We start from the raw sequence: 12,314 nt of genomic DNA, 5'->3' as shown, positions 1-12,314 counted from the left end.
AGCAATTTTCTTGGATAATACTGGAGGGATGAAGTTAGAATTTGGACAAGATAGGACACATTATCAATGGAAGAGCAACTGTTATCACATTCATCAGATCATTAATATTTTGGCATTAAATCTAGTTTGAAATAGGGGAGGAAAATTTGCTGAAAACCTGAGTGTGGTTGCAAGCCTTGTCCTATATTGCTTTTAATTAGACAACTAATTAGTGCACTAAATTTTTTTTTTACTTTATAGATGTTTTGTAGACAAAAATATGGTGTTGGTTTCAATTTTTGGTTCTTTTTCAGGCAACTTCGCAGACGGGATATTGTTAAATTAAAATAAATGCTTCAATTTCTTTCAAAGTTCAAGTCCACTTCAATTTCTAGATGGAAACATCAACATTGAAAACATCAAACCTCAAGAAAGTGTAGATGAAAAAATCAAGCTACATCGGGAAAAGGACTGACACTGCTTGAGGCTCATGTGTGAGAAAGTATTCCTGCAGCCGGGCGTTGACAAAAGTTGGACCGTATTGGATTGGATTGACAAAACCAGGACCGGATTAACAAAACCTGGATCAGATTGTATCCGATTGACAAAACCTGGACCAGATCCGAAAAAAATCAGATTGCCACAAATTTCCCGCCAAAATAGTCATGTAACATCTCATGATCAAGTTTTGATATAGAAATAAGACTGCCTTTTTTCGCAGCTCAGTGAAGCAAAGTTGTAATGGTTCTTTTTCATATAAGATATTCCACAGGTGCCCCCAGCTCACTACACTAAAGGTATAGTTGTGTTGAAGACAATCACAGACAAAATTGTGCACTGAAGATGTTCTTAATCTGGTACGCAATCTTTTGTTAGCCAGTACAGCTGTAAATTATATAAAGCAGAAAGCTAGAGACTCAAAACCGAAGCAAATAGCGAATTAGATAGATAAATAGTTTATTACCAAATAATATACATTGCAGCCATAGGCTGAATTGCATGCTTTTCACAATCTTTGATTATATAGGACTATATAAGACAACCAATTAAAAAAATGCTAAGACCCAAATAAAATTACTAATTATAACTATAACTAATATACAGCAGTGGAATAGCTAAAAATCTAGGTTATAGCACACGTGCACATAGCTGGGATAAATGAAGATTTAAACGATGAGTGCGAAAGCGCAGCATGTTAAAAACGCGCTGGTGTCTAGTATTGTAAGCTGAAAGATGTCTATCTGGCAGCAAATTATATAATTTATGAGATGGATTTGAGACAGACAATAACAGATCCAGACATAATTTAATGCGTCTGTCATAGAGCAAAGCTAAACCGTGCCTTTCTAAAGAGTCATGGAATGACAGTTCTGGTGAAATGATGGATAATGCGTGTCTTTGGACCCTTTCAATGTCATGACTAAGATACGCAGGTAACGCATGATGGAATATTTGTGCGCAGTATTCCAGAACAGGATGTATAGTTGTACAATAAAAATTAATTATGTCATCCACTGCAACGCCGGCTCTCTTCACGAGGACTAATAAGTATAATCGTTTGTTTGCTCTTTTTATAACATCATTGATGTGGTTGTTCCACTTAAGGTTACATGAAATAGTCACGCCTAGGATCCTAGTCACGCCTAGGATCAGAGGGGCAAACTGACCCTAACAAGTTGTTTCACCTAAAGAGGCATAAATAACTACAGAAAACAGATGAGGTAAGTTCATATACTTTATTATTTCAAAAACTATAGATAATTATGCCATAAGAAACACATTTGTAGCCTTGCACACTGTACGTAGTTTTTTTAAAATTTATTTAAACATAGACTAGCAAAAACTAACGATAAAAACCGACGTTTCGGTGTCATCATGACACCATTGTCAAGGAGAAATAAAAAATGAAGTTTGTGGCAAGGTGTAACACTAAATTAGCATAAATATGTTACGAGCTAATTAAACAAATACTTTTGCGCGAATTGAATCGCTTTGCACGTTCAGAGTGGGTTTTAAGTCTCTGATGAAAAGCATTTCGTTCACCAAACAATCGAACTTGTTACTACACCTTTTCAGAATGCTAAAACGTTTCAGTAGGTCTTTCATGCTGTGAGCATGAACCAGAAGCCATAACCCTGGTCAGGAATGGTTTCTGGTAGTTTAAAGGGAAGGCCGAAAATCCACGTTCAAAGAACGAGAATAAGAGAAAGTCTTTGCCGAGTAGATCCAGTAGGGAGAAGCATACGGAAAAGATATGCAATCTGCCGCCGTGTGTCTAATGTTCAGTGTCCAAGCCATCTGTAGCATGGTTGATTCTAATCACAAGTTGATATCCCAGAGGTTTGTCATTCACGGCTGCAAAGATGGCTTCAGTCGAGTAGTCATTTATCTGCATTGCTGCTCAAATAACAGAGCTGTAACAATGCTGCAGTATTTCCAAGATAGTGTTCAGGAGTTTAGCCTGCCATCTCAGGTAAGAGGTGATCACGGTGTAGAAAATGTAGATGTGGCACATTTTATGGTGCAAAACAGAGGAGCTGACCAAAATTACAGTTGGAAATCTCGACCATCGTATATAAAATCTCGACTATTGCAAATAAAATCTCGACTGCGCTATAAAGTTTAGAATATTCTCGATTATTGCTCATAATTCTCGAATACCGCTTATATATCTCAATTGTTGTTCATTTATTCCGCCTAACAAATAGAGTTATTCTCAAGTATCGTATAGTCTTTTGGACTATCATGTATACAACTCAACTATCGCGTGTCAAACTCGATACGCTTTTGTCCGCTTTGGCTTGCCATAGAAAAACGTACGAATTTCTTACATGTACAAAGCCCATGCGGTAGAATTCATCATGCTTAGATCATTGTTTACTTGCCTTCATGGCCAGAAATTGCGCAGCGTTATGTTGAAAATTCTGAAAAAAACTTCGATTTGAGGCAAAATCTTCTACTTTTTGAACACATTGTTACTCAAACATAATATTTACCGGGCCATCAAATCGTCAAATTGTCGCCAGGCCCTGCTTGAAGTCCGAAAGTGCGGTTTTTACTGTACATCCATAATTCGCATCACCTTAGAGAATCATAGTGTCGTTGACTTGAGAGCTTAATCTATCACTTTTAAGACCTGGATATCCATTCTTTTCCAAGCAGAGTATTCTATAGCATTGTTACTTTACATTCTGAATTCCACAAGGTCTAACTCGATCGCAAATGAATGAAAAATCCGACCTGAAAATTTTGAGGGTCGGCCGCGTGGACGCCATATTTTCAAATTTGATCATTTAGTGAAGACGCATAGAATAATGCCCCTCTAGTACCCCCTAAAGTCGACAAAATATACGCACAAACAACGGATGCTGATTGGGTTATTGATCTCCAAACTATAGAGGAAGATTGGGGACAAAACTCCACTTAGTAGGGGAGGTAGGGGGAAAGCGTTCTCGCGCGAGGCGAGTGTCAGGTGTCAATGTGTTAAGTTGGCAAAAAGAACAGCTTTAAGCGAGTTTCCAGACGACGCAAACGCAAGCCCTACTCAGCACATTCGTGAGGGGCTCATCCTCGGTGTAAAAACCTGTGAAGCTCACGAGTGACGTAAAACAAAGACAACAAAACATTATAAACAATAGCGTACAGCAAAACAATACCTCATGAAACAAAAAAACCCTTGTCAGGTTTTTACACCGAGGATGACCCTCGTGAGGTCTGAGATTTCAAATTGATGACCACCTGCATGTTTCCTCACTACAACCTTGGACATAACGTGAAGGAACAGTTAATCATTTAGAAATAACCAGAAAAACTTTAAATCTGAAAAGTGGCATCGAACGGTCCCCGAAACGATGGAAAGTCGTAATTCCCTAATCACATACCTTTGATCACTTGGGCACATGTGGATTGTTGCTACATACAGGTTTCCATGGCTAAAAGCCTCTAAAAGTTATGACCACAACCTTTCGGATGAACCAATCACTCGAAGACATGATTACAAGCTAAAGAACTAAGGAACTCAACCCATGACTGATGCAAAAACTCCCTTGCTTTAAAGTCTACTCCATCAAAGCCCACTTTTCCGCATCAAGAGGGAGGGATATGAAGCTGCGTAGTAGCTTATCTTAGGTCACATGATTTAAGTTCCCACACCCGATTCGCTCGAAAAGTAGGGCCTATTTACCTATCGTGAGATGAAGGAAACCAAGGCCTGGTATCACAGCCAGCTAACCCCTTGAAACGCGATTTCCATTACGCCTCCTAAACGAGATTTTAGATCGAAAAAAAAATTTGAATTTACTAACTTTCAAAGGGGGAAAAGCTGCGAGGAAGGCGAAGTTTAGTGTTCCTGTTCGATATGCCGCCCAGCAATTTATTGATTCAACGTCTGTGGCCGCCGGATCTTCTTGGAGCACGGGCAGAGGTTTTTCTCCAGATCAAGAAGACCTTCCCCATATCGACGAACCTCATGGCTTAAGAACTAAAAAAAAATCAAAGGTTACAAAAGTACGGCTGAGGCGCAAGGTGAAAGCTTACCATGAAAGGAAAGCCACGCTGGCAGCGTCCTGGCTCAATGCAAGAGAGCTGCTTGCACTCTTGACAAGACAGGCTTTGCCTTTGGAGCACATGTGTGTCATTCCTTTTTGCGAAGAAAAGGCATGCGGCAGATGCCTTGACTGCAGTCCTGGGCACTTTATGTGTGAAAAGCACATCAATTTGGTTCACGCAGGAGGTAAATCACTTCATCAACCAGAAGTTTGGAAGGTGAATTTAAGTTTTTTGGAGCACAATCTCGTCAGCTACCCTTTAAATATTCAATTATGTTGTGAAACCCAATTGCATGTCTACTCTGGCCGTTTGCCAGTTTCGTTTGTTGTACATTGTCTTGTGGTTTTATTTCAGGGCGGCATCCTTTCCTCTCTTTTCTTACTGTTACTGCACTATTACTTTTTAAAACTTATGTAGTTTTTCTCAACTTCAATGTGTATTATGTCAGTAAAACCTGTCCCATTTTTGTACAGAGGAGAAAGCGAGAGCAGGGAGCATTATGTTTTCTTGCAAATGTACATGTCATTTTCCCTGGATTCAGAACGTAGTTAAGTCCGTTTTTGGACATTTTGAAAGAGTTGGCTGATTTAAGGGGTATGTGATTTATAGTCACCTAATAACAAAGGATATAATATACTGTTAGGATGAAAGATTTGTACCATATCAGTTTGAGGAGTGTGTCTGGACTACACCTCACAACTTGGATCATGGATATGTGCGTGATATTATAGCTGTTGGTTTGCATGGTAAGTAACTGACAGCAGTGCAATTTGTAACTATTATAATTATTCTGAGATAGGTTTAATTTTTTCTTGTTCTTTTCTTTTATTTAAATGTTTAGGTTACCTCTTCTAGGAAGGTCTTTGTTTCTGTTTTTACTGGTTTTAAGGTGTTGATTATATTGGTTTAGAAAGTTTTGTAACAAGGACATTACAGAGAGTAACTAATAAGTTAACTGCAAATTTTCCATTACTAAGTCTGGTTTATTCTAACCTAGACAGGTGTCTGTATATTGCAGAAGCTTGTATTTTTTGAGTCTTTTTCATTTTCATGAGAATAACTATCACTCTTTTGAGCATGGGTGGGAATTGATAAACAATAGAAGAAGAGCAGCATAGACATGCTATGTTGTTTGTCTTTGAACAGGGAAGCAGCATCTCATTAAAATCAAATGCTGTGAGCATGAACCAGAAGCCATAACCCTGGTCAGGAATGGTTTCTGGCCATCTACACCAAAACAACCCCAGGTAGCCTTTGACCTTGGATTCATGGTCCTGCTCCAATACATTTTCCTAGAATGTAGGGTATCTTTAAAGTCAATTTGTCAGGCACTACAATGGTTGGTCCCACCTACTTCCAAGGTTTATGTAAGTATTCATTTAGAAGTTTTTGATCTTATGCTCAGGAATACAATTTTTTTTCTTAAGTTATACAATAAATAAATGATTTGTTCTTCTGTAGATAAAGGACATCTACCGGCTCCTTGCCAGAGATTGTTTCTGTGAGTTCCGGTTTATGTCCAGCATGTTGACCAATCTGAAGTATTTCAATCCTTGTTAAGAGAATAATCATGAATGTCTTGCATGTCCTAAGGTTTGTGAGAGTTATCCTTCAGTGACTAATGTCTACCATGATAGTAAATCTGAGAAAGTCATTGTATATGTATAGGCATAATGAATGACATGATATTACTTTACACAAGAAACATCAATTTGGATCTTCTCAGCCAGAGCTATTTCCTCATTTTTAAATTTATTTTGGCTTAAGAAATATTTCTAACATGACATTTGTAATTTTGCTTTTTTGCATTTGATTGTAGAAGAATGGAAGTTCATATGTCTCCATTGATGCATTGTTTGGATGTGTCTGCAAATGCAGTGCTGGAACCAGTCGAAAGTCTTCCAAGCATGGAGAGGAACTGTTTATTAGCCAAGAAAAAGTAGATAGGTTTCTAGCTAATTACAGCTAAAGACCAGGCAGCAAGTCAACGGTGTGTTAACTAAGACTATCTCTTCCCCTTATTTTGTGTGTTGTTGCTTTATTCTTACCTTTTGTTACCCAGTATTACTTATGCTACTACTTAACCATTGCAACGAGATACCAAAAGTAACAATTATGTTCTTTGCATGTTTTTCTTTTGGTAATTTTAAGTGTTTTTTTTTTAACTTGTAATTAGTTGATTAAGTCAGGGCCACAAGTTTATTAGCCTGTGGCTATTACATGCTACCCTGTATAAATAAAGTCTTTATTATTTTTAGTCTTTATTATTATTATATATGAAGGTGTTGTATTAATCAAATATAGTACAGTTTGAAGGGTTGGTTACTTTGGTTCTGGCTGTTTATAAGTCTGCTCAAAATACATGTAGCTCTAATATATTGTTAGTTTATTATGTTAACTTTACAGGAACCTTATGAATATTCAGGTTAAGAACAGTACATAACCTTTATTGCAGCCCTCTCTTTTCTTTGATTTTATCCTTTCTTTTTCAAGTAAAGTTTGTTTCTTCTTTTTTTGTAATTAATTTATGGTCTTTAAAGGTAATATATTGATATATGCTTGCACAATTAACTCTGCCAAGGGTGTCTACCATCACTCTTGCTGGTCCCAAGCCCAAATAAAAGAGGAGGGGTTGTGAAGCAGTAAATTTATTTTGTTGTCTAAGTTTGAATTTGATTACAAATTGAGAAGTGATGATTGTTTTCTGCTAATTTTTTCCTTGCCTTCTTTTCCATCATGTGAGTTTTAATTTCTAATTGTACTAGTCCATTCCAAAACACATGTTGCTCAAATATATTGTTAGTTTGCTAGTTTGCTAGTATGTAAACTTTACAGGAACCTTGTTAATTGTGAGCTTCAAGAACAATACTGAACTGTTTATTATCTTCATTAAGTATGGTTTAATTTGAAACCTTCAATTGGAAAGGTGTGAAGGAAGTTGAAAATTTAAGTTAAAAGTTTTTTGTGGTAGGAGCAATGTAACCAGTTTCAAGCTGGGTCCAATCTCCACTCCAAGAACAAATCCACAAAGCTGGATGAGACGGCCCTCTTTGGAGGAGGCTGTAAGCATGAAGTGCCACTCAAGTTTTTCAGCTTAAGGAGAGGAGAAGAGTATGTACATGCAAAATGAAATATATACTAAAACCTATATTTACATTTTCGTTTGGCTATTGTCAAGCAATATGTAATTTATAGAGTTACTTAATGTTAAATTGTAAGATGTAAAAATTCAGAGACAAGTTACTCTGGATTCTTAGTAGCAAATTTACATGACCAATGTTGGGTCCCAAAGAAAGATTTTTTTGTGTGGTACTTGATATGTACAGCTGTATAGTGTAACCCTGTGTTATAAACCAATTACATTAGGGCACTCAATGAAACTAGGGCAAGATTCAATTACAGCATGCAAATGGTTATTAATGATGATTATAATTTTATCAAACAGGATTGGAAATGCTGTGTATTTGCTGAAATGGATTAAAAATCATGTACAAGACAAAGCTATCAACATTCACTTCTTTTATGATATTGTATGTGTGCTGGATACATATTTGAGAGTAAGATTTTTTTGCAGTTTTATTTCAACTGAAATCTTGGTCGTGGTACTCTAGTATTTTTACTTGTTAAACGATTGTTGTATTGTTTTATTTGCACTGTACAATACGCACCAGGAAACATTGCTTGAAAATGTTATTCTTGCGATATCAGCATTTCACTGCTATGGACACAAAGTTTCTTCTCGGGTATTTTGAAAGATATGCCCATTGAATACTTTTGAGGAGTTAATAGTTATTGTAGAACGCATGCATCCTTTCTTCAAAACAGCTAATGTTTTCATGATTCATTTTTTGTTCTTTTGCATTATAACACTATGTCAACTACAGCGGAAGAAGGCTAGAAGGGTTCGGGTTGAGTGATGGCGAGGTGATGGAGAGATTGTGCTTACTTAAGGCCAACAGCAAAAGTAACGAAAGAAATGACTCCAGCCCGTCGAGTTGATACCTTAACTGACTTCTTGATGCACTACGCAAAAAAGTCCATTTCGAACCTTGGTAATGTTGCTGTCAATCTTCACGTTTTACAAATACGGTCATTACCAGAATATATCCTTTTGTGACCGATTTCAGTTGTGATGTTTTCGTAAACCAGTCGTTTTCGTAAACCACTCTGTAATTTATATTCATATATTTTTCTCGGTATATTAGCATCTCTATTGGTAGAGGCCTAACAAGCCTCATTTTCATCCGAGTTTAAATAAAGTCATCATCATCATCATCTTGCTGTTTTTGACTGATTCTTTTTTTCCCAAAAATTTAGGAGAACGACTTCGTGACCATTTGAAGAAAGCAGTGGAAATGGAGAAAGAAACTGAAGAGCAACTAAATTTGCTTCTTGAGAAGTTGAGCGAAACAGGTTGGGGTTCGATTTTACTATCTGTCATATTTCTATGTTATTCCTCCAATATATAGGGATGTCGAGATGATGATACAGCCCCGTTTTACTATTGATTTTTGGTGTATTTTTCCATTACCAAGGTATTAAGGTGGACATATCCAGCATCTCAGAGTGGAGTATGATGGAGAAATCTACGGCTAACAAAGCAGCCAGCACAAGAAAAGCTAGTACGTACAAATTTTCCGTTTAACTAGGATGGAGATCTCGTGTTGTTAATGTTATCTGAGGTCGCATATTTATTGAGGGGAAGTTATTTGGATTGGCTCCTTGCCTTTAACGACCAATAATAAAATTGGTTAGAGATAATTTTTTAAGTGCTAAAGAGGAACATAATGAACTACCGCAACTGAAGCTAAGAGTTACTCAAGTGATTACAAATATTTAGGACTTGACGTTTTCTTCTTGAAAGGTTCATCACCAGATGATTACCCAGACAAGTTGACGCAGTTCTTCTGTGTACGGTATGAAGTGGCATGAGGACAAACCATAGAGCTAACTGAGTTTTAGCTGCCTGATTAGGTACAAACTTTGTAAGACGCTCAGTACAACATGTACTAAAGCACTTTTTGTGCCTTTAGAACTCAATATACCTGGAAATGTACATGTAATTAGCAAATAATGTTAATATTCTACCTTGTATATTCCCATGTTTATTGTCTGCTTGAAAGGGAATTATCCTAGTCAGTCCTTATATAAGGAACATTAAGCAACGCCATACCTTCAATACAGAAATGACATTCTCTTAGCAGTTTTGAACGTGCAGCGAAAACAATACTGAGAAAAAGATGAGCGCTCCGCTTCTCATTACTACAAGATTGGAAGTAGCAAACAAATTTTCTTGCATTTCAGAGTTATGGTAATATTTGTTCAACACAGTCTCCCTTCTTTCACTCAATTTAATTGCACTGAATCTTTTAAAGCAATCATGATTGAAACTAGCTCAAACACGCTCCATACTTCACATCCACCAAAGAATAGCTTCAATCAGTTTCCTGATAGAAAACCAGCGGTCTACGTTTCTTACTTACGTACTAGGTTCGTCAAAGGTTGTTTGAATGTTAGGTATACATTAAAGATTAAGGCTCATTCTAAGTCTTAAATATCTTCACATTTCCTTGGCTTTTTAAATAACACCGCATGACTGCCGTGAAGATCCGCTTTAGCTTGCTTCGGAAGTAGTTGGAAATATCTGGACGCAGCCAACAAGGCCGGAAAGGGATCTAACTTTCAGCACATACCCGATCACAGAAGACAAAATCATAAAGAAATCTCTCAATTTCAACAACATGCACCCTTTTTCCTATCATTTCCAATGTCTAGTTTTTCGAGAAGCAGATTTGAGCTAGTATCGTAATCGACCTTTAAAATTGCACTAGCTGCCCAGTTCTGTAATTTTGCAGTTTGCTGCTCAATTGATTACTTAAAAAACCATCCCAAACGAGGCTACAGTAATCAAGGTCAGGTTGGATCAAGGTGTTGTAAACTAGTACGGCAGTAGATTTAATTCGGAAATTAGAGGCCTGATACATCTAAAGACACCTATTGCGGAAATAGGTTAGACCAGGAAAGCCGATTGTTAATAACGATACCTAACGATTTAGCGTGATCAACTCTGCTGATAACGGCTTGGTCTTGTAAGTTGATGCTTATATGGTCATAGTTCTCTGCAAGAATTTCGAATTCCTAGTGAGAGCCGATGACCATAAACTCAGTTTTCGTCACAGTTAGGCTAAGCTTGTTGGCTTGTAGCCAGCAGTAAAGAGTCTTTAGTGTTTGCAGCTGGTGATCTCAGTCGGTCCAGCAGTAAAACTACTTCTCTTTCTCTACGTATTTCAGGTATTGAAGGATTTCCCGTAGCAGCAGGAGTAGACTCAGAGCTTGAAGAAGGTTCAGGCTCATTGTTTGTAGCATCCGCAGTTTAGACAAATGGCTGCTAGTGATATGGAAACATTAACCAAATGGGAAACCCCTGAACTGGTTTATTTCTAGCACAGAATGATAGAACTGAGTATTCTGTCAAGAAAATAGCGAGGAAAAGCTGGAAAACAGTTTAAAAAAAAAAGCTCTAAATTTTTCTAAATATTCCAAAGCTCTCTAAATATCCTAAAAATTCAAACTATCTCGGAAACTTCTAAATATCTCCTAAAATATCCGAATAATTGTGTAAAGGCCTAATTAAGACAAAACTGTTCCGCCAGGTCTCTTCGCTGTACGAGTTCATCCTGTAATACAGCATTCAAAATTTCGTAAGTTGCAGCGGAACCATTTTTCTGTTTCCATGCCAGTGACATGTTGTATCCTTTCTCACACAGCTGCCGGTGACTTAGTTCTATATCCCGTAGTTTTGGCTCCTCAACTCTCAAGCGACGCCCCAGCTGCATCCACTTTTCAGCAATTTCTTTCCCTAATTTCTCCAGTTCATCATTTGTTGGGGTGCCTTGTTTTACTGAAAAAAGGAATAACTTTCTCAATACCAATTCTATTAATGGTTTCTTACTAACAAAATAAATAGATCATTCACATTATAGGAATCAAACACTTCCAACTTAGTTCAGTTGTGCTAATCAGCGCTTAAGGCCACAGCAACCAACGATAACAAAGAGTTCGAAAATAATTCGTGTTTGTTTCCTTTAATCTTACAAGTTAGATTTAAGTAACTAACCCCGGTAATTAATTACCAGCCATAGATGATAAAATAACGCAGCACATGGCTAAAACCAGAAGCGCATTCTGGATGCATCTGGGAATGTAGCACCAACCTTGCTACTCACTAAAGCTAATGAATTAAATCATGTATCCTATGACCTGTGGTGCTACCATACCACCAATGAAAAAGAATACCATAGTATAACGATATTGTATGATGTATACACAGTAAGTAAGATATGTAAACACAGACATCACTCCTTCGACAGTCTAGAAAAGGGGTGCGGAAAAAACGTGGGGTAGGCCGTGACCAAGGCCATGGTGTAGGCTATGGCTTATCCTGTGGCCTACCCTATGGTCTACCCTGTGGCCTACCTTATAGCCCACCCTATGGCCCACAGGAGGTCAGATTTTTAAAAACATAAAAATAAAATCAGTAAGAGTCGAACGAGTGCGCTGGCGTACAAGTCTATGCTTCTAAAAGGGATATAATAAAAAGTCTGAGGGAACGAAACAATGCAAATATTACAGCATTCAGCCTTGAAACATCCCAACTCTGTCTTCCCCACCCAAGCACTCAATCATAACGCTAGATTAAGGGGGAGGGGAGAGGAGGTGCCAATATTGCTTGGTCGCTCACGACATCCAAAATGGCGGATCACAATCCATGCGGACTGCTAGCTGGT

At 37.6% G+C, this 12,314-nt stretch overlaps 2 protein-coding genes and 1 pseudogene across 16 annotated transcripts in view; 1 reads left to right on the top strand and 2 right to left on the bottom strand.

Moving 5' to 3' along the window:
* The window catches only part of LOC148719638 (uncharacterized), a 35,976-nt gene extending 31,906 nt beyond the window's left edge, over nucleotides 1-4,070 (bottom strand). For 5 of the 6 annotated variants that reach the window (XM_088738701.1, XM_088738699.1, XM_088738704.1 and 2 more), the window contains exon 1: nucleotides 3,861-4,070. The gene's annotated coding sequence lies outside the window, so the exon portion shown is untranslated. Of the gene's footprint in view, nucleotides 1-3,635; nucleotides 3,699-3,860 lie in introns of those variants that run through there. The other variant, XM_088738700.1, reaches the window with a different exon arrangement.
* Nucleotides 4,071-4,191: 121 nt separating this feature from the next.
* On the top strand, nucleotides 4,192-12,080 carry LOC148719637 (uncharacterized; annotated as a pseudogene). The gene is made up of 12 exons (XR_015993261.1): nucleotides 4,192-4,743; nucleotides 5,171-5,273; nucleotides 5,674-5,894; nucleotides 5,989-6,120; nucleotides 6,347-6,517; nucleotides 7,499-7,638; nucleotides 7,973-8,084; nucleotides 8,187-8,269; nucleotides 8,400-8,579; nucleotides 8,845-8,940; nucleotides 9,063-9,149; nucleotides 9,392-12,080. The product of XR_015993261.1 is annotated as an uncharacterized LOC148719637 (transcript).
* The window catches only part of LOC111343950 (uncharacterized), a 27,660-nt gene continuing 26,283 nt past the window's right edge, over nucleotides 10,938-12,314 (bottom strand). For all 9 annotated transcript variants that reach the window (XM_088738786.1, XM_088738787.1, XM_088738791.1 and 6 more), the window contains one exon: nucleotides 10,938-11,428. In XM_088738786.1, coding sequence (XP_088594912.1) covers nucleotides 11,154-11,428 — 275 coding nt within the window. In that variant the 3' untranslated portion in view covers nucleotides 10,938-11,153. The remainder of the gene's footprint in view (nucleotides 11,429-12,314) is intronic.

This window comes from Stylophora pistillata, chromosome 11, assembly GCF_964205215.1.
Source record: "Stylophora pistillata chromosome 11, jaStyPist1.2, whole genome shotgun sequence".
Lineage (NCBI taxonomy): Eukaryota > Metazoa > Cnidaria > Anthozoa > Scleractinia > Pocilloporidae > Stylophora > Stylophora pistillata.
This window is presented reverse-complemented; position numbering and strand designations above follow the sequence as displayed.